Consider the following 23,335-nt stretch of genomic DNA (forward strand, 5'->3'; position numbering starts at 1 on the left):
GGGTCTGTTGGGTATTACATGATTTATTAATGTATCTCTCTAATCCAATGCCATGCCAGAGGCAGGTTGGCCACTGAACCAGTCATTCATGGATGCTTTCTCTTCAGAACGGAAGAAAAGTGCTGGGAGTATTCAGCTGTTGTTATACTGTGTATGTCACATCTCAGAGATTGCACTTTCTATAGCTCTCCCTCTTTTATTTGGTCCCTTTTTGTGGAGTTATCCTCGCCTTGCAACGTTTGCCCTGCCTTGTCCTCCACCATCAATACATGGTGCACTTCCCTGGGTTTGCCAAACAGGTGTTTGAGAGCGGTGATGCTCGGTGATGAGGGTGCATGCATCTTCATTACCTCAAGTGGCTGGGGTCTGTCCACTCCTATTCTCTTCCACAGTCCTCCTCCTCTACTGCTAGTCCACGCCACAGTAGTACAAACAGAGAGAGAGAGAGAGAAAGTGACTGGAGAGCCATGGCTTATATTCCATCTGCAATCAGTAGAGTGTCTGAAGTATTAGGTCAAAATTATATTTTGCAGCTACTGTCAGCTATTTCATTTGTATTTATTACTTTTGCTCACATGCTGCACACAAGCATGCATGTACACACACACACACACACACACACACACACACACACACACACACACACACACACACACACACACACACAACACACACACACACACTCACACACACACACACACACACATGCAGAGAGAAAGAGGGGGGGGGACCAGTCAGAGTCTATTTTCCTGGCACTATATATACCACATATTATGCATTGCATTCTGGACTATTGATGAGCATAACATATGCAGCCATGTGCATCATCTATATCTTAATTCCATCAGCTGCTTTATTTTGCATGTACTGATAGAAAACACCATACCCTAGAACCTCGACTAAAACAGGCTGCAGACTGGACAGAAATATCAATAGGAGAGGATGTTTCCCCATCCTGTGGCAGGTATAGATTAATCAAGGGCAGAACCATGGAGCATCTGTTTGCACATGCAGATAATTTGATGTCTATTCCCTCCTGTTAGGGGCAACAGATGCTCTGCGTGTCATATATTTATAAGTTAATAGATACAGCACCTAGGCAGTGTGATGTGGTATGTTCAAAACCAATGGAAAATTGTCGAAATAGGCCAAGGAAAGCTTTATTAATAAAGAAAGCTAATGAAGGTGCTTATTCCTATCACTTCTATCAAAAAATAATTAAGCTTAATGGTTTGTGATCCAGTGAGAAATATTCTTAATGTTGCGCAAGGCAAGTTGAAGGCGGATTGGAGAGTTGTGTGCAGGGGCTACACGTCATAGACGGAGAGACTGGGGCTCGGTGTGAAAAGTGAAACGGCGGAAAGCTCAATGAGAAATAAGTGAGCGACGCAAGCGCTGTTCTTTCAATCGACATGAGCGCAGTCATTTCAGCACCGCGTTGAGAGCGGACAGCGCAAAGCAGTGCAGAGACTGTGTGTGCCTGAGGAATCAACCAGTGGCACTTTCGATTGGGACTTCGTTGTGAAATGCGGCGGAGAACAATCTGAATCAGAGCGATCAACTTCAAATCTATATATCTGGTGGGATAATCGGAATCGCAGAGCTTGTAAGAGACACAAAAAGGCTTCCCCTTGACTTTATACACTCGGCACTGAGCAACAATGTGGTGATCTGCAGTCTCAAGTGCAGCTTGGCTGGTAAAGAGTGTGGGGATTGGTGTCTGTTCTGGCTAAGGAGTGGTGTGGTGTGGTGCTGCTGAGGAGCCCCTCCATTCAGAAGGATGCTCGTGGGAAATGCCTGGAGACAGAGAGGACGAGATTTGTCAAAAGGCACTAGAACTGTTGTCAGATCTCTGCTCTAAGGGCGAAGTACAAAATGAAAATTGTTTGGATTTCATATACCATTTCCGAGACTTGGCCAGACCGAGGTACTCAGACTCAGGTAGGTGTCTGTGATGCTCCGAATTTCGCAGTGCCGGCAATGTCCTCTTCGGTGCTACCATATAGCCTATACTAAAACCACTTTTTGACCATGCCAAAGTCACCTTTATCTGTTAATTGTGTAAATGGTATTGGCAACCTAAATTGTAAGATCACGAAGTGAAAATGAAATGTGTGATGCATAAGAATATAAATTACAATAGACTTGTTGCATTGACCCTCACCATTCATTCAGTAAGTGGTAGCGGGTGTGCCGTGCTTAGCACCTATGCTATAGCATTTCATATCTCTTTACGTTTTGCGAACTACATTTCAATTTCACGTATGGGAATTAATTTAAACGGTATGCCAAATTGCAATTGTTTTCATGAAGATAGAAAGAAAGAAGCAGGAGGAGGAGGAAGTTGACTGAAAGACAAAAAAAGCTGTAGCTCAGTCTCAATTTACTATATCATGCAGCGCCCCTTAAAACAAATGAAGGCGCACTGTCGTCTTTTGTGAATAAGGGTTTTGAGATTTTTCCACAGCTAAGAGCGTCCCAAACACAAGAGTGACTTATCGCACCGCCTGCAATAATGTAAGCATGACAAACAGTATATAATTCATAAAATGTTTAAACTCTTCTGTCACACACACACACACACACACTCACTCAGTATCTCTCTCTCTCTCTCTCTCTCTCTCTCTCTCTCACACACACACACACACACACACATACACACACACGCACACATGCACACACACATGCACTCTCATACGCGTTTTCCCCGAAGAGTACGTGACCCATTTAACGCTTGTAAGCGTGTGATCTCGTTGTCTTCATCGCAGAAGTGAGGCAGCAGTACAGATGGGAGTTTTTTTGGTTACCCACTCATGCAAGATTAAATCTGAAGACATTGAAGCCCAAAGTGAGAACACAGCAGCATTGCGGTAGCTTTGGGAAAGACGGGCTCGGAACAGGCGGGTCAGTAGGCTATGGTCAGCTCAGCCCACTTACCCATTCGCACGAACAGAGAACATCGTTAAGGGTCCAAATGGGGTGGTGTTTCATAGAATACTGTAGGTATTCAGACCCCCTCTCAGTTCAATTAAGAACCAGTAAGAAGACGGAATGGGGGATGGAATGCCTGCCAGCTACCTGTCATTGTGAATTGGAATTAGTGGAACTTGAAATGGCACTAGTGGAACTTTTACTGACAACCATGAATAAGCACTAATGAAGATTGCAAATATATGGACCCTTTTGAAGAATCAGATTCATTTTCGAGTAATAATTATATAATTCCGGTAGTATATTAATTTGATCAGATGCTGGGGTTACTTCATTTCTGACAGTCTGAATGAAACCCATTAGCATTCATCTTTGATTACAAAAATAAAAATTCCAAATTATACTTGAAAGTAATATAGACAGGTAAGACAAGGATGTAACTTAGATATGAGGCATTGCCTTACTTTATCTCCATCACTATTACCATGCATGCCATGACCTGGACCCTATATTTGACATCCATCCCATGCCTATATGAAGGCTCCCACGCTACTCAGAGCTTTTATTCGAAATACCGACATGCTCCTCACCATATTGACAGCCGTGAGTGGGAGGTAACGCCATTGCAGAGATCCACAATGGCTTACTTTTTTCCCAGAGCCCCAGGCCTGGTTTTTAATAAATCACCACAGCTGAGAAATGCCTCTTCAATTTGGATGAGATGGTTCAAAAGAACGTATGGATGAAGACAGAGAGAGGAGAGAGAGAAAGCAAGTGATTGAGAGAGAGAGAGAGAGAGAGAAAGAGACACTTGATTATATTGAAATCAGCAAGCCATGTCAAATGCATGTGAGGCAGAGGCCTGCCTGCAGTATTCTCTTGCACTTCTGTACTCTCTAGATGTTAAAAACTGCGTTATTTTCATGTGAAATGAAAACTGATGCCACCTGTGAAATCTCCATCCAGCTGCACCATGACTCAGTTGGTGACCAAGGTTTTTCCATGTCAGAAATGAAGAAAACAACTCCACCAGACAGCAGTAGTGGTAGTAGTGCAAATGAATGCCACACAGTTATTTACAGTAGACGCACTCATATACTTGGGGCGGGGGGGGTTGTGGGGGGGGGGGGGGGGAGTATGCACGCACTGTATACCGTGCTGAGTGGTCTGTAATGACCACCCCAGGGGAAATTAAAACACATCTCTCAAAATCAGGTCAGAGCCAGTAAGTGGCTGTGCATGAAGAAACTGACCTGTATAATGCCTACCATCATCCTTCCCTCACAGTCTGAACAACGTGAATCACTGCTGAATGAAGGTGAAGGACAAGTCTCCAAAAAAAAAAGTGTGGTATCTCTTTGACGTGGGAAACACATGTTTCTATGATTAAAGAATGATCATGCAGGCGGAGGATACCAAAGATACCTCCATCTAATCCAGAGCTGTTGAGATACAAGGACTATTTGTCTTCTGCTGACTGACTGGAACATGGCACATATCTGATATACTGCACAGAGAGAAAGAAAATGTACTCAAGAGAAAAAAGGAAACAATGTTGACCACATTGTTTCCTTTTTTCTCTTGAGTACATTTTCTTCTCTTGAGTACATTTTCTTGACATTTTCTTGACATGTGACATATTTTTGTGTCCACAAACCTGTAGAAACAGCCAGCACTAAGGCTGGTGTGATCTCCAAACAGCTCTTATGGTCTTCTCTGCCTCGTGGAAACATGGGGGGGGGGGGGGGGGGGGCACTATAAACATTCCATAAGACTAACATCTCCAGAGAGTGTGAAGTCAAACAAGCTTCTTTATATTTTGGATTCCATGCTTGATGTCCCACATGTCAGTTTAGTTCTTTGATGATCAATAAGACGACCCTGCCAGCTCTCTCATTCTTATTCAGTCCACTCACAGTTACTAGCTGAGACACAAGGGCATCATTTGGAATGCATTTATGATTGCCTGTACCTAAAGCTGAAGAGATGTGTCATCGTGAAAGGAATAAAAACACGAGGTCCATAAGATATGTCATCTAAAAAATCACATACCCCCTCCTTCCATATAGAAGAAAAAATAAATATGATGTCTCAAAGTGGTTGAAAAAAAAAATGCAAGAGGTTCAATGCAGTGAATGAGCAGTTTGAAACTGCTATGGTTGCAATCCATTATAAGTTAAACAGTGGTTGATGGCATGGAATATTACACCTTTGTCACAGGCTTTTGATGGAAAGCAGACTGGCTGTTTACCTGAAATATTATCTGAATCCCAGTCTAATGAGCACCACCAACTTGCTGTCCAAATAGGATTAACCAAATTGATAATGTATTAGGATTAGCCCGAACAAATTAATTAGATTACTTTGATTTCATTTTGATAATTTTATCATAGGTGTGTATAGAAATGCGATGACAGTTACAAGGACAACCTAACTACCACTTCTATGACATTTAGGAATCACATGAGAATGTTCATTAACTAACTAAATACACATAGGCGGAGATTCTGGGGGGACAGGGAGGACGTGTCCTCCCCTACCATAAAGTTGTCCCCCCCAACAGTCATTGTAAATACAAATAAATCATTTTGAATAACGTAGTAATTAGGGTGACCAGACGTCCTCTTCTACCCGGACATGTCCTCTTTTCGAGACCTAAAAAAATGCGTCTGGCAGGGATTCCAAAATCGTGGATTTTGCCTTGTCGGATATTTGTGTTCCTCTGTGTATTTTAAAAACGAGTTATTACGTCCCTCATGTGAAAGAGATGGCAAAACTTCGTTGCGGGGGGAGAGGGCGGGGTCATCTGCATGTGAAAAAGATGGCAAAACACCATCGCGGGGGGAGGGGGCGGGGTCGTCTGCAATTTTCCTGTGTCCCCCCAGGAATTACTCTCTGAAATTTGACTGTGTATTGTCCCCCCCTACAACGAAATGGGATCTTCGTCCCTGGCTATACAGTCTTGTGGAAATGGGCCTATATGCAGTAAAAAGATTGGGAATAGTAAACACTTCCTGCACAGGACAAGTTCAAGGAAAGACACACGAGCCCAGACAAACAAATGCATGTGTAACAATAGCCAGCGGATACAGTGCTGTGCAGTGAGTAAACCTCACTCTCAGAGGCCTTAAGAGGCAAGATAGTGACAGACACTAGCACCCATGGGTTTTAGCCTTCTTGCTAGAACGCCCACCTCCCATGCCCTGGGTTGCGAGTTCAAGTCACTCAACGCTGTTTACTCAACGCTGGTTACACATGTGTGTACGCAAACACATCTTTCTTTCCTTGACTATCAGCAAAATAATATGGCCTCATTAATGAAAGCCCAGAGCTGTGAATATTGTATTTGGGGCTTTAGATTCTGAGGGAATGCGTAATGCCATGCATCCTCCCAGTGAATTTCCACAGGAATCAAAGGCACAGGGCCTTCCTTGCTCCTGCTCACATATTCATTTGGTGTCTTATGTTTCTTCTAATAGCACTTCCTCTTTGGTTATATTAACTGATGATGTGTTTAAGGTTCATTATATTTCTCAATATTACATTTCTAAAGTTCATTTCATTTGACCAGGCAGTGAGACAACAGGTAGATGTCCTCCGACATGCTGTAGAAACTGTTGTCAGCAAACTGCTGAGCACCCTCCTCTGTTTCTGAAGAGGCCAGGAGCACCCAAAGAAAATAAGCTTAATTTACATAATTCCCTTATTTTGTTTTTCTGGATGAGAAATGGGAACGCATTAAAAAAAAAAAAGATAGATCATTATTGTTGGTTGATGGACTGAAAAAAATATGAAGACTCAAAAAAGACTCAAAACTATTTCTGCAGTTGTATCACAGTTGCACTCATTTTCCTGGCACCATCTGCACAACATTACACTTCAGCGACAGGAATTGCCGTTTTTAATCTCCTCTTGATGTAGAAACCTGCAGGATTTTCTCTGTCCTGCTACTGTGTACTCTCGAATGGATGAGATGATAAAATCAGCATTCATTTCCACTCAGTGTCAAACCCCTATTGCAATCCTGAAAAGATCAACTGCAACTCAAAATGTAGGCTTTGGGGAGAACACTGAGCCAACCCCTTCAAAAAACATCAAGTGGAACTTCTCGTCGCTTTTCCCTGTGAAGTGAAGTGAGAGATGACTCAGAGATCTTGTCGTGACTCCTTGCTTATCTGCTAACATGTGCCTCCACGCTTGCAGGACTACAAGGCGGTGAGTGTGACTGGGTTAGATTATTCATAAGGGTGTTTCAAAATACCCTGTGCACCCCACGCCCCCACCCCCCATGGGATGAGTATTGCCCGGCCTGTGACACTTGTTAAGGAATAAAAGCTGAAATGTTGCCATTTGATTGTGCTTCATGGCTTCATTTTCTGTTCCTATAAGTATACTTGGCCTGAATATTCTAAATGTATCTGTATCTGTGCTAATTGTATATCACCTGGGTGGAGGTTCCTTCATGACATGCCCACAGTAATATACAATAGGACATTTGAAGGATTATCAGTGCTTGTTTGCCCTTACTTTGCTTTTGCCAAACTGTTAATAGTCTTGAATTCTGAAATTACAACCATTACTGTAGCGTTTGGCATTGTTCCTTTTCCTTAAGGTAGGCTAAAAGAACCATGTCTGCCAATTCATCCAAACTTAGAATGAAGGTATTTATTATGTAGATAATTACGCCCACTCAGATAATCCCAATTAATCTTGCCACTATTTCTTTTTTTTAAGTTCAAGAAAGAGAGTCCCTTGGTGTCGCATGTATAATTAATGGTGCGGCCCATTTTCAATTAAACACACGCTGATTTCATTAGAGTCACTATCAGTTATAACTCATTGTAATGGTGACAGCGGCCCAGTATTCAAAGAGCAGGGGTGGTGGAGGCAAACTCAGTCAAACGCGGGGTGACAGCACACTCATCCGTGGAAGTTATTTTGATGAGAGTGGCTGGGGACTGTGAATCAGCCTTGAAGTGCAGCGATGGATATCTGAATAAACTCTGAAGAACCCTCAGTAATGTTCATCGAAGGCTGGAAGAATAGTCCCAATAGGGCTGTTACTGGTTGGACGTCCTGTGCTGTTTGTTTTTCTTGATATTCATTGATACTTTCGAAGGATGCTGCAAACATTCACTGATATTGGCTGTAGTTGCCATTCCTGTTCAGTCAACCTTGAAAATATTCACCAGAAGCATTTGTGCAAAGTACATCATCACATTTCATGCTGTAATGATTTTAATGAAGAGAAAATAACTTGCCTTTTCCAATCAACAAGTCTTTCTCATTTAATTCTGTATCAAACAAACATCCACATTTGTTCCAGTTGTTCCAGACTGATTGCTTTTTTGATTAAGAAATAACCAAAGACGACAAAAAGGTAAATGTATGCTCAGAACATTTTCAATGTCTATGATACTGGCATGGATATTAATAGGGCGTCAACATAAAGGTTAACACAAGAGCTTCAGAATCTCTTGAATCCTGAGTTATTAGCAAAGATTTACAGTCACTGTCAAATTCCTAGCCGAGTCTTTTCTTCTGTTCAAGTTCACTTCCCTCTCTCCTAGTGCTCCAACATCATTCCACTGGTTGAGTACTGTACTCCACAGTACATGTTACTGGTTGAAAGTACTGTATTTTAAAAACAGTATTTTGTTCTTGCAGATGTGTCTGTGAGCCTGCTATCACTGGTGGTGACAGCCTGCGGTTTGGCCCTGTTCGGCGTCTCCCTCTTTGTCTCCTGGAAGCTCTGCTGGATACCATGGCGGGAGGGAGGCCTATCCCCAGGCATCAAAGAGAGCCACACCTCGGCCCATCTCCGGCCCCAGGCCATCTACACAGAGCTGGATGCTACCCTCGACAGAAGGCACTGCGCCCGCGGGTCCGTGGTGAAGGTGACGACACCGACGCCATCGCTGGCGCCCGCCGCAGCTCCGTCGGTGCCCTCGGTGCCCTCGTCTCCGCCGCCGGTGACCACACCGACGGCCACGGCGGAGGCCGCCATGAAGATCAGCCACACTTCGCCTGACATCCCGCTGGAGGTGCAGTGCAAGAGCCGGCAGAACTCCATCCATGGGACCCTGCGCATGCACAGGCAGATCACCGACCCCGCGTCAGCCTCTGTGCGCTCCACGTCCAACTCGGAGATTGGGTTAGTATCGCATCCATCGTCCTTTCATGATGGAACTCACAAAATGGCTTATACTGCTAATGCTATACTTATGATTGATATGGTTGATCACATGGCTGGTGGAGATGGTAAGGTTTAGATTAAGCTGCCTTGAGTCAGAAGAGAGGAAATACAGGTCACGTAAAGGCTCAGCATGTGGGTCAAAGCAAGATTTTTGCTCCATAATATAATTTATTATGTTATTAAAAATGCTACAATGCAATCTTCTGTTATAATGTATCATGAGTGTCTATATGTTATGTGAATAAAATATAGCACATCTGAAAGCCACAGTGACAAACAGCAAGGTATGATGAACAAACAAAAGTCATGCATGAGAGATGAATAGAACAGATACGAAAGAGTTTGGGCTGAGAAATTTGTTTCTCAAGCCATTTGCCACTATCTCTTGGGTCTGAGATCTTCTTCAAGTCCCTCAGCTGAGCCATGTGTATTGCGTGGGCTTTTGTCAAATTGTTCACGCTTCTGTGCTGTGGACACTTCATGCGATAAGTTTATGCCGACGTACCGGAGGGGGTCCATTTGCACTGAAGCCAAATGTTCCAACTCCAATATTCCGCTCCACTCACCGAATCAGCGCAGATAAGATACAGACAGTGAGCAGAACACATTTTGAAACGGTGAAATTTGCTGCAGCGTTACCCCCTACACCACCCCCAACACCCCCCCCCCACCATTGTCCGTGTCAATCTATTACGATTTTAAAATTCAGTGTTCCCCTTCCTTTTACCTTCAGCAGTGTCACTTTTCCGTAACTTTAGAAAAACTTCCCTGTTTAAATATTCCTCAGCAGTGCCGATGTTGCTGACAGACAGGTGTGAGTATTCTCACCTGAGACTGATGAGATGCATTCATCCACAAAATGAACAGCAGGCTCGATGCTGTGACTTCTCACCCCTAACTCCACACTGCTCTTTCAGTCCATCCATCCATCCATCTACCTCATCTACTCACTTCTGCTTGTTCTCTCCCTCCTCTCTCCTGGAAAAAAAGGTATAATTCCATCCGTCGCCAGAGTTACCTGTCCAATCCGGACTTTAACGTGGCTCAGTTCCAGAGGCAGGAGTCGCTGACGGGCATGAGTCTGGGCCGCCTGAAGCCCGAGCTGTACAAGCAGCGCTCCCTGGAGGGGGATGAAGGCCGGGGCAGCCGTGGAGGGGGCTGCGGACGCCTGCACTTCATCCTCAAGTTCGACTGTGACCTGGAGCAGCTCATCGTCAAGATCCACCGTGCTGAGGACCTGCCCGCCAAGGACTTCTCAGGCACCTCGGACCCCTACGTCAAGATCTACCTGCTTCCCGACCGCAAGACCAAGCACCAGACCAAGGTGCACCGTAAGACTCTGAACCCCATTTTCGACGAGGTCTTCCTGTTCCCCGTGGCGTACGCCGAGCTGCCCACACGGAAGCTCCACTTTAGCATCTACGACTTCGACCGCTTCTCGCGCCATGACATCATTGGCCAGGTGGTGGTGGACAATTTCCTGGACCTGGCAGACTTTCCCAGGGAAACAAAGCTCATCAGGGACATCCAGTATGTGTCCTCGGTGAGTAAAACCCCACTTGCTTACAACATCAGACTCACAATGAGGGGTTTTCTCCAATTATTATTGACACATACAAGAAATTTGGCCCTGGTCATTGCTGGCTGTCAGGCAAGGACAGCATACAGATATAAACAACAAAATGAATTCAATATACAGGAAATATGCAGATAATTAGCATAATTAACACATAAGTGCATAACATATAAATATACATAGTGTGACATATTGGACGTGTATAAGGCAATTCCTCTATGCTCTCCCTCATGCAGATAGACAGAGTGCTCCACAACATACGGGTGTGGATTAGACTGGTGAGGCTTTCAAAAGGAGAGGGGCTGCAGATATTTTTGTCAGTCTGGGTTTCTGAGGTCTTCAGGAGACCTTTAGAGCTGGCCATCTGGGAGGGGCTTTGAATCTTCCCTGTGCTGAGACAAGAGCAGACTCTGAGTGTTAGTGATAAGGATGCAAAGTAATGGAAAGAGTGCGGACACCCTGCTGTCAGTGCCGTGGCCCGCCGTATTAAGCAAAGCTTTACTTTAATGAGAGAAAATATTGACAAGGCAGTTGCTGGTTACAATGCAAATGCTGGCAACACAGTCGCCATGGTGATCATAGTAGATGAAGCTAACATGAACATTCCTTCTTCCTCCCCCCTCTCTCATGGACAACTCCTTTAACATTACTCAATTTTTTTTCCTCATGTCCCTCTAGCTCTTGTTTCAATTGATATCTCAGTTCATCTAGCATTTCCTCCCAGTGGCGTTGTCTATTATATTCTGTATCTCTTCCAAGCCTGGTGTTACTCCTAACTCATAGGGGAATGTGTCTTGTGTGTTAAGGATTTCTTCTCATTATCCTGGCAAGATGTAAAGGTCAGTTTAGTTAAACAAAACACTTTTTTCCCCGTGCATGTTTTAGGCAGTAAATGCCAAACAGCTCATCGCTCTCGCCTGGGAAGGTGTTCTCAGCTAAAGCAAAGCTGATATTCTCCATTTTTCTTCACAGCCTCAGGTTGCACTCAGCCTCTGGATTTGATGCATGTTTGGGATGCAGTTGATGGATTTAGGTTATGGCCCCTTCATTTCTTGATTGGACAAGCCATCCATTTCAGCCTTTCTCTGAGGGCATGAGTGATGGAGGGATCATTTTGTTCCTGCTGCCTGATCTCCAGGGGGGAGAAAGCTAAATTAGAAGGGGGCTAGTGGGTGAACAGGGATCTGGCTGATGGAAGTCGTAAGGCACAGGGCATGAGGTTCGTGACTCCTGTTCCAAAGCTCCAGGGGATCTATAACCTTGTTTTGCCATTTTGTCAGCCTCTGAATCACTCACTTATTAGTGTTGCAAATGGCGATTAATTTTCCATAAAGCTATACTGTATGTGGAATTCCCAAAGGAATACAACCGTGCTCATAGTTGAGCCAACAACCTCAACCTCTCCTTCTGCTGGGTCCTGCGAGGCTGTGGAAGGCATTGATTATGTGCCATACCTCGTTAAATATGGGCCTGGTATTCATCAGCTCTCCTATCAGCTTTCATGTTTAAGGACAATTCATTTCAGGCACCCACCATTCCTTTGGAGTCAATACGGATCCAATACATCAATGGGTTTGCGCTAATGAAGACAGTAGTCACTAGAATCGACACAATGATAATGAGACCCTTCTTTTTGAGCCCACCGCCATCAATCCATTTAGTGGTTTTGGCATCCATACATTTGCAGTCATGGAGGGTGAATCGCTACCCATGGGAGGCATTCATGAAATCCTTCCAATCAGTTCTGCTTGGCTCTGTAATCTGCTCCGAATGATGGGGAATAACAAGGAGGGGTGAAATCAGTGTTTACTGATGAGCTATTATGAGCTTTCTTCCACTTTAATTGAAATTGTAAAATTTAATTTTCAGATGTTGAGTGCTAGGCCCAACAATATAATAACAGTTATCACACCTTAGATTGTATGTCCTATTAATCCATATCTGTACAGATTGTTGATTGTATTGTCAATATGAGTCCTGCCCAGTGGCACTAAGGGAAATCTATATTTAGAGGGTCATGGTGACAAATAATGATCATGGTACAAATAACATGTTTCTTCAATATATGACTCTTCAATTGAATGGAAATGCTCATACCAAGTGTATTTATGCCAACACTGATTTCCTTCAACTCCTGAGTTCCATTCCAGATTGCTAATCACATACGTAAATAACAATGCAGTTTTTCATCAATGACTTCCGACAATATTTTGTGGCCTTTTGGTGGGTACACTTTTCAGAGAAAAAAAACCTTTTAAGATGATTTTATTTCATCACTGCAAATGGCTCTCTGAACACTGATTATGGAATGACAGAGGGGAAGAGTGACTCTTAATCAATTCCTGATTAACTGAAGATTGGAGGGTAAATCATTCACGACAGATGCACATTCTCTTTCTCACCTCTGGTAATGTGGTGCAGACAATAGCTGTGACACCGGAACCATACTCCCCCCCCCCCCCCCATCCTTTCTTTTCCCATCTTCTTTTTTTCCTTCCTGTCAAGATCTCCCATGGAGACTCCTTGACTCCTGTGTGTTCAGTCCTTTAGTGTGAAACAGACAGAATTGAAATGACTCCTATGTCCACATCCAGTCATAATGGTTTGGATGGAACACCAGGGAGACTCGGCACACATTGCTGAATATTTCATGAGAATCTGCCAAAGGTGGGTGAGTGGGCTACATCCTGAACAGTGATGAGGTGTAATCCCCTATTGTTGTAGTAAAGCCCTTAAGCATCTGGGTAGAATTGAACTTTGTCATAACATGACATAAACTCTGGAAGACCAACAGAATTAGAATGATCTATTCAGTCAGTGTTCATTTGTCAAGTCTAAATAAGATGTGTTATGAGCCGAGTCATTTTACTTAGACCGGATCAAGTCTAGAGGGCTACTTCAGACTTATGCATAAAACTGGAATGAAGATGTTATTATTTTGTTGTCACCTGAATTTTGGTCTTAATACCCAGTACAATTCTCCGTACATCACCATGTATGGTCCAATTAAACAGTAAAATAGGCTTACAGTACCTCTGAATCTCTGAAATGAAATTATCCAGTTTTCAATACAGGCGTGTGCAAATCTGATTGGGACTGATGGACATTATACCTATTGAATAGACATCATCACACTATACACCATGTCTTCCTTACTTAGGCTATGGGGGCTGTATACATTCACAACAGTTGCTGCCTATCCATTAGCATAAATGTAGCTTTATACAGTACCTCAGCATTGTTTCTTTTCAGCTCATAGTCTCATTCACTCTTCAACACTTTTGTCAGTGACAACACTGACAAATAAGTATTCAGTGCTGCCTCTCAAGAATTCTCAATATTGTTTGCACTGCCAAGAACAAAATGGCTCCCAGTAGACCTCAGCGCAGATAACCACTCAAAATGTGACTCGAATGATATTACCACATCATGTTCTAATACATCAAGTCTCCAGGGGGGCAACAGGGAATGAAGGAATAAAGCAACCTAATCCACCTTTATCAAAAGGGAGTTAGGCCACCTAATGTGCAATAAAACAGGCAGATTACTGAGCCTTACTTAATACCTCTTGCTATGTTACAGAAATATTCCATGGTGATGAAGGGGCTTAAATACAGAAGTTGTCTTTTATCTAATTAGGCGCAGGATTAGTGATTCATCAAGTGACTCAGTCAATGATTTTAAACCTTCATCCACCCCATTGCAAACAAATCATACTGATGAAGCCTTCATATTTCCCTTCTGGTTATTTCAGGCCCTGCAGCATGAGTCGATCGAATACATTTGGATGAATATGGATTTCAGCAGGCCTATGAATTATGTTGTTTGTGGCTTAGGACTTAATTGCATGCATTTCCTCATCTTAAGCATTCCTCTGTGGTTTGTGGTACAGTCATTGCTATTTATTTAGATCGCTTAATGAATGCTACTGAACAGCATTCAGGTGACCCTAGCAGTCTCTGGCCACTGAATTACGCCCGAGTTTGAGAATTCTGATACTGGTTTGTGTGTTGAACCCTAACTCAGACGTGCACAGTGACAGATCATATGAAATGAATGAATGAATGTGAGACAGACCATGACAGAGGAAATGGGATTTGCTTTCATCGAGCATAGCAGGAGCTTTCACATTTTCGATTAATTTAAAACCGAAGATGCATAATGGTGCAGTAACAACGTCTGTCACTGAAGAGGAACCTGACATTTATGCTGTTTGCTTTCGGCCTCATGTGAATGCCCCTGCATATTATGAAGTTCAATATGAGTGTATATCATTCTAACATGGAAACACCCAGAAACACCCTGGTGCCCAGAGACTGAAGTCTATAAACTGACCTCAGCAAAGAGATAGAATATGTGTCTCACTTCTATTTTCTAAAAAGTGTAGGGAAAGCCAGAGCTACGAATTGAATAATTCGATCCCCATTTAGTTTATTGTCAATAAATAGGGATTTTTTTTGTGCAGATAGTTAGTTCTGAAACTCTGATTGTTTCACTTCATGTGATTTTTAACATGTTGCCTTTAATGGGTGATGCCAGTACAGTGTTTATATTGCCTTGCTTATTCCTTTAGATGTCAGTAGTAGTAGGAGGAAGGAGGCTTAAGCTCAGCAAAGCATAACACAGTGAAAAGTGGTTTTGAAATCCAGACGACTATTATGTATTCTTATCCTTCCTATTCTTTGAAAAGTCAGTATGACTATTTTCTAATCTGCCTAGCAGCCTGCAGAAGCTCCTGGAATATTAAACTGCATGGCCGTCAGCCTGTGTGGGCACAGCGCCGTGTTAATGTGGTAGCAAGTGAACTGCAAGAAATAAAAAGCTGCAGTGACCTTTTCTCTGTGACGTTAAAAAAAACAAAAACAAGCGCAATTGTGGTGTAGTGCAGAACCTGTGAGACTCAACAGGGTGCAGAGCACAGATCTAACGCCTCTTCTCTACGCCACAACCCTTTCGCCCACCCCCCAGCAGCCAACCGGAGAAGCTATTAGGAAATGATCTGCAAATGTCAGGGGCAGAGGAGCTGTGTCGGAGTGACTGGCTGAAGGAGAGCCCTGGGGTCTGTAGGAAGGAACATCCTCTTGTTTCACACCAGAAAAATATCAGTCTGATGCGAGCAGCAGAGGATGAACTGCTTTAACACTTCTGGCTTTCCTTGGTGTCTTTTGGGCAACCAGGGATAGTTAGAATGAGATTTTTTTGAGGAATCTCTTTTTATGTTGCTGCAAGAGAAAAGAAAGAGCTAATTTTGGATTAGGCTGTATTCATTCGCAATTAAAGTGTTGGCATGCTTTTACCCATCGCCACTTCGCATTAGGGGTTTTCAGAGATCGTTGGGAAATGTATTCTACGCGTGTGACGAAGTGTCTGAAAAGAAAGTCTCACATTATCAGTGGAGTTATTTTTGGAGCATGTGTTAATTGAGCTGTTACTTTCTACAAGGGAGCTGATGTGGTGTTAAGATCTAGTACGAAAAAAGAAAGAAAGAGAGAAAGCCAAAGCCTCACAATTCTCAAAATTCACACACCCCGACAGATGCCTACTCTGGAGGGGAGGGGAACTGGCTGTCGCTGCCATTGAAAGCATCTACTTATGGGCCGAAAATCTTCAGAAAATGTATTTGCTACATTCACTTGAGCAGAACCAATACACCTACTCAAAGAGGCAAGCCTACTGTATGTGTGTCTGTGTTTGTGTGTTTGTGTGTGGCAGGTGGGTGGGTTCATGTCACGTCCATGTCTTATAGGTAGTGGCCCCTTTCAACACTGGCCCTTGTCTCCTGCATTAAAACACGACATGTAGTCATTAAGATTAGATCACAACCTGTCACATCAGCTGCTGTTAAAGTTGTGATTTAATATGGATGTGAGGTGGCTCACCCACCCTGTAGAGAGCTGTGTGCTTGCCACTCATTTAAATGTCACACTGAAGACATTTCAAGACAAAGGAGCCCGCTGTGCGAACCGAAAAAGCCCGGTGGCCAACATTTAATGGTGTTCTTCATGGAAGTTTGTGAAGAGCATTTTGCTGCTCCTCCTGATAACAACAAGTCTAATTCTGAGTTCTGTAACTTCTACTTCAGCACTATGTCTCAAAACGTCATCTACCGCTGCCCCTGGGGTTCATGCCTTTGGCCTGCACATTTGCTCCGCATCAGCAGTAGCATCTGTAGAGGAGTTTCTGTTAGGGATTTATTTCACCCTTTTAAGGACTGTAATTAACCTCAGAATTAAGACACACAACCAAGAATATAATAAATAATTGACTTTTACTCTGTCAGAGAGGAGTGAATGGTGTTAGACCGCTTCTTCAACCTACACTCCTCCAAAGAGGAATGGAGTGCTTTCAGAACGCTGTTCAACCCATCACTGCCTTCTCTGGTAAAAAGAAACAGACTTTATGCAGAGACAATATCACAGAACAAAGACATGACACTCCCATCTTGTACCATCCCGTCCTGGGTTCCAAAGATAAGAATGTTTACCTAAGACCCTCAAAAACCCTGACTCTACAAAAATAAATCAGTCTTAACCTAAACATTTCATGACACCTCTAAATTCCAAGCTTCTCTTCCCACAGTTTCAAACTTCCTTTCACAGAACAATGGAAAGAGCTTACCGGTAGTCCTCCATTTAACTAACTAACTAATATCAAACTAAAACACATCATGATAATAATTAAAAAGAAACATTTCTTTCACAGTTTCCAGATAAGAGCGATGACATCTGCAGTTCCTCCAGATGTTCCTGATCTCTCATATGCTGAGTACTCATCTGCTGAGTAATTAATTTCCTGGGCCATCAGCGAACTCCAGAAGCTACAGATCAATTCGTTGATTTGCTAACTAGTTTTCAGAAGGATAAGGTCTTTCTTTTATTCCTGTTAGTTTTGAGCTCCAGTGAATAACAGTACAGCATTTTTATCCCAAAAAATGAAAAGATGAAAAGATACGGAGGCATCTTCTCCACTACCCAACCCCTTTCCACCTCCTCCAGGACAGGACACTCACTCACCTTAGTCAGCAACTACCTCCCTGGTTCTCCCAACCTCCTCTTTCATAGGAGCTGGAGCAGGCCACCCAGCCACCCCCCCCCCCCCCCCCCCCAACCCTCACATAAGGAGTTGTTATTTGTTCTGTTCTTAATCTCAATCTTCCAGATGATTTCTAGTGGTAATGCAGACTGGTGATTCTTAGTGATAATGTGGAGAGATGCCTTCAATATATGAGTGTATACTATTCCTGTACCCCCCCTGTTGCACAGTTGTGTCATGCTGATGTTGTTGGTGTCTTCACAGGATAATGTGGATTTAGGGGACCTTATGTTCTCACTTTGCTACCTGCCCACTGCTGGACGCTTGACCATCACCATCATTAAGGCTCGCAACCTTAAAGCCATGGACATCACTGGAGCGTCTGGTAAAATACACACACACATAGACAGACAGACACATCCACACACGCACACGCGCACACGCACACGCACACGCACACGCACACGCACACACACACAACACACACACACACACACACACACACACACACACACACACACACATCATAATTAGTATCAAACAGAAGTCACAAGTACCAGACAGTATAATGCAGATTCCTGTTTTTTTGCAGATCCTTATGTGAAGGTGTCCTTAATGTGTGATGGGAAGAGGCTGAAGAAGAGAAAAACTTCCACTAAGAGAAACACGCTGAATCCTGTCTACAATGAGGCCATAGTCTTCGATGTTCCTCCAGAGAATATCGATCAGATCAGTCTCCTGATTGCAGTAATGGACTATGATCGGTCAGTCCCATGCCAATCTGTTTTCCCTTTCTATTTCAATCTTTTTCAGAAAGTGCACCAAAGATGTGTTATCATTGCCTTCCTTGCAGAAATGCCATTTTAAACCTGTAAGTAGTGGATAGGTTGATTAGATATACCCAGCCTGAAGATGACAGCACATTTTTTTTCTCAAAATCGTGTACAATGGCTTGAATAACAGGCTGTTCTCCCCAACGGCATAGAAAAACAGAGGCCTTGACCTTTTGATTCAATCAAATCGTTCAGCAGAGATTTTTTTGCAGAACATCCCAGAATAATCTGATTTGATCGGTACGTGCCTTGGAGAATAACGAGAACCCCTTAAAGCTGATGGATGTTGGATGGCAATGATGATTTTCCCCTTTATCCTTCTGTTTCTACTTCTCCAGTTTTTTTTTTTGCTTTTTCAAATGAATTTTTGTTCTTGGCTTGTTTACAGGGTAGGTCACAATGAGGTCATTGGTGTGTGTCGGGTGGGGAACGATGCAGAGAGCCTCGGCCGAGACCACTGGGGCGAGATGTTGACATACCCCCGTAAACCCATTGCCCACTGGCACCCTGTAGTAGAGGTAAAGCTATTCTCATTCATACGTCTAACTAAGACGTAACTGTCATGGAGATGAATACGACCACCTACTGCAGCAAATGTTTTCATTAGCTTGAACTTGTAGCTTGTTGGCAGATGTGAATATGAATGAATATGAGGTTCAAATTGTAGGCATACTATCAAAGAAAACATGCAATTGACTATCTTCTAGGATTCATCTCACAAGCAATTTAAACCTTAGCATCAATTTGACTAAGAAAGCCACAAAAGAGTTTCTGTTTTGTTTGTGCAATGTTTATTCAACACAAGCATCCATACATACAGTATATGTGCATTGTCTATATATCAAATATTTTTTATATTGCTGTGTATGTGGTATATATCCTTTTCCTGTCAACTCTAGGTTTTCTACTTACAGTCTTGAGGTTGTTTCCAACCATAAGCATCATTCATCACACTCAGAATCAATACCAGAAAAACCTCACAATATCGCTGCGCTACAAACCCATCAGAGGTGCAACCGTAATATCTTTGGTAGTTACAGGCAAGCAACCTTGTCATCCTTCATTGTTTCCATGACATCTCAGTTTCATCAGCGTAGGGGACCAGACCAATTGGACTTTGGAATTTGACCAGGGTGTCTTGACAACATGTATGTTTTCAATATATAACAGGTCCACTGAGGAAGCAATTGGTTGTGTGGCATGTAAAGCTATGCAGCACACCATATGGTGTAGTATAAGGAAAAAAGGAAGGAATGCAGCAGTTGGTGGGTTTGAGCACAGTTGGCACGCTCACCTATCCCAGATTACAGCTTTTCTGTATACAACATGATAAACTTACAGGGCCAAGGACAGGCGAGGGGCTTAGGGAAATAGAGACAAAAAAAAGAAAGAGGGAGGTGGGGTGGGGTTATGCAATGAAAGGGGAAAGAGAGTGAGACAGATGTGGTGTAGTGGAGAGAGACATACATAAAAGACATACAAAGAGAGAAAAAAAAAAACGGGCTGATGTTTTATCTGGTTGCTGCAGGGTCATTCGTTGCTGTAGTGGCCTGAAATCCCAGGCCGAACCGATGGGAAGCTCATCTATTATTTAGCAGTGCGCATCCCAGGCCATTTGAGTCAAGGTTACGCTGCCTACACAGGCCCCATTTTGCCTCCCCCAGACTCACACTCGTTGGTCTTACCTTTTCAAAAGAACCCTATTTTAAACGTCCGTATTTTAAACAGCTAAAGCTTGGTTCCTGCAGAGAACCAGCGACGGTTCCTGTTGGTGGGAAAAAAATTCATGAATTCCTTTTAGAAAGGAAATAATAATTGCTGAGGGAAGACAGAGGAGAGAAAAACAAAGGAACAGGCAATTTATCATAAGAGGTGGCTTCTGGCTCTGGACAAATGGCTGTGAGAAAGGGAAGGCAATTCTGTCCTTTTAGATAACTGTGTGTACTGCCATGCAGGCAGCTCGTTTAAAGCTTTTATGTTGCCATACAGAGACAGAAAAGGAATCATTACTCTCACAAAAGTGCTTTTTTACAACCACTTTGAAAACAAAATTCAAACAAAACATATAGTTGTGTATATATAAAAGTGATTTAGTGCAACATACAATAGGTTTATTCCTCATTGTGTATTACCTGCACATCCACCTCCGCAATGTATTTAACGTACTTTTCACCAAATCCCTAGCATTGGAAATAACAGTCTTTTGCAAATGCTAATACTGTACTTAGTACTGCAAGTACTGCTAGTGAGCAGAATGACCAAAACCTGATTAATATCTGTTGACCCATCCTATATTTCTACTTTCTCCACAGTATCAGGGGAGCGGGAGTCAAGGAGGCTCCTGCAACTCCCTCAAAGCACCTCTCTCACCCTGATGAGTCCTGTCCCGCACACATCGCACCATGAGCAGACCGAGAGAGTGAAAGAGAGCAGAGAGAAGGGGACCAAAGCCGTCTGGATGAGACCAAGGCCACAACACTGAGAGTGGGGGTGGGCTGATGGCGAAGATTCCTGATATGGAGAGAGAGAGAGAGAGAGAGAGAGAGAGAGAGGGAGAGAGAGAGAGAGTCACCACCATTGTCAGACCCCAGTGGCTCTGGGACGCCACCTTTGCATGGTCGATGCGGATTGCCTAAAAGTTGCATGTTAAGTGGCATACAGTGTGGTCGTTTGTTTTCCTCTTGACATTTTTGTGATGAAAGATACGTGAGTGCCCAGAGTTGTCGCTATGGTTTCATGTCAGCTTCAGTCCGAAACTACAGTCAATGTTTTCTACCATAGTCTTGATACCTGTTTTTATTGGAGTGTCTCTGTATCACATGTTGTTCTAAAGGTTTCGTCCAGTTGCCATGGTTTCCTGAGGACACAGTGCATGAATCAATTTAAGTGGGGTACTCTGTTTTTTCCTGTTTTTTGTTATGAAATGGAATGTGAAGTTTTGTCATAACATCTCATGATGTTAGATGAAAGTTAATGTATAGACTTTGCAAGTAAAACTGTCCTATCAAGATGTTATTAAACACATTTCTTTTCTTAAAAGTGGTCTTGTCATTTTTAATCCACATATTCGTAAATTTCATTCAGTAGTTAAATGTACATTTAACCCTAAAGATGACAATCCTAAAGCCATGCTGAATAGCTACCATCCTGATATCTGCAGTATCTGGAGTATTTTGAAAGATGGCATGATGGAGATAGAGAGCTGTAGTCACTTAACAGACTTGTTCTGTAAAAGCATATAGTATTATAGTCTTTTGGCAATAAATGAATTCTCATTGGCTGAAGGCCAGAATATATAGTATTTTTTAGAGGTAGGTGCGCTTATCTAACACATTTAATGTTGGTAATTGGTTAGACACACACATCACAGACATCTACTTAGATGAATTTCTTCAGGAAGACAGGATTGATGGATGTCTTGAGGTTCAGTCGATCGGCGTACTCTGTCATGGGCAAGAGCTATTGTCTACCATCAGAAGGCATGTTGACAGCAAAACTGGCCTGCTTTCGCCGGGTATAAAGTTATCCTTAGGGACGATTCCTGAACATCTTTTATCAGAGCTTTGTACAGCTTTGAACAAGCATTGCTTCAGTATTACCATCCCTCTCTGAGCACTTAATGACACTCTAGCCCGAGCCAACATCTCAGTGGTATACTGGTTTCCGTGGACCCCCCAATCAATTCCTTTTATTCTCTCCTCCCTGTTTCTAAATTGGAAACTACCGTCTGTCTGAGAGAACAAAGCCTCAATGCCCACTGAGTCGATTACATTTTCAGGTGTGTGTGTGTGTTTGTGGGTATTTTATCCGGCACGTCCACACAAAACATACCCGTCCATTATTTTGGCATTTGAGATAAATATCCATCCAAATATTCAAATGTGCGAACAGAAGATGTTGTGTGCACTGAAAGGGAAAGAAACCTGTCTTTGCTTTGATCTCAACTGTCATAGGAGCATGCATTCTTTCCTAAGCACTCAGCTACAGTGATGAAATGTGTACAATTTCGCTGGCAATCTCACCCAGAAAGCTTAATAGACATCTGAATGGCATAGCCCACTGAAAAAAAACTCCATTTAAAGAATGTGTATCGTCCCCATTTCTCTGTAGTGTCAGGAGAGACTGTTTTCATTCTATCTGTGCTTCCAAATGCTCTCATTTTTTAGCATTAGAGGTACTGTGCATTTCAAGCATGCATGAATGGCTTTTTTTTAAAGACTCATGATTGAGTAAGGAACATCAAAGGCACTATTTCAGATACCCACTCAGAACTACACTGTTGCGCACCCACAGACACACTACCCTTCCTGTTACAAAGGAGTAGTTTGACAAGCGCATGGCTTAATTCCACTTGATCTGCTAGGTAAGCACAGAGACTTTCTGTTCCAGGCTGCACATATCCAAATACCACACTACAGTGGTGAAACGTGTATTCGTGCCACGGTGTTGAGGCCGGGATCGATGAGTTTGCGTGCACACGTTTCAGGAAAGACGTGACCTCGTGCTACGCGAGCGGAGCAGACGTGTGATTTCGGACTGGTTGCCTCTTCCTGCACCGTCCCCACTGCGCTCCTCGCCTGTGCCAAAATGTCATGAAGGCGGTGAATTATTCAGAGCTCGTTAAGAGGCAGAGTGCCAACAGTCGCTCTCTCTCTCTCTATAACGACGCCGGCGATCGCTCTCCACCGTTGAACAATCACGACCTGGTCCTCCCACACGCGCCTGGGCCTGTCACTTAACAGCTGATTCTCCGGAGTGTTATAGACC

General features: G+C 43.2%; 1 protein-coding gene across 1 annotated transcript; it reads left to right on the top strand.

Annotated features, from left to right (window-relative positions):
• The first annotated feature begins 1,078 nt into the window (after positions 1-1,078).
• syt9a (synaptotagmin IXa) lies at positions 1,079-21,607 on the top strand. Its single transcript, XM_031569234.2, has 7 exons — positions 1,079-1,941; positions 8,599-9,085; positions 10,118-10,670; positions 18,000-18,120; positions 18,328-18,499; positions 18,957-19,086; positions 20,881-21,607. Exons 1-7 carry the CDS (start codon positions 1,794-1,796, stop codon positions 20,941-20,943), a joined length of 1,674 nt encoding a protein of 557 aa, XP_031425094.1. The 5' UTR covers positions 1,079-1,793; the 3' UTR covers positions 20,944-21,607.
• Positions 21,608-23,335: the final 1,728 nt, after the last annotated feature.

This window comes from Clupea harengus, chromosome 6 (assembly GCF_900700415.2).
Source record: "Clupea harengus chromosome 6, Ch_v2.0.2, whole genome shotgun sequence".
NCBI classification, from domain to species: Eukaryota; Metazoa; Chordata; class Actinopteri; order Clupeiformes; family Clupeidae; genus Clupea; species Clupea harengus.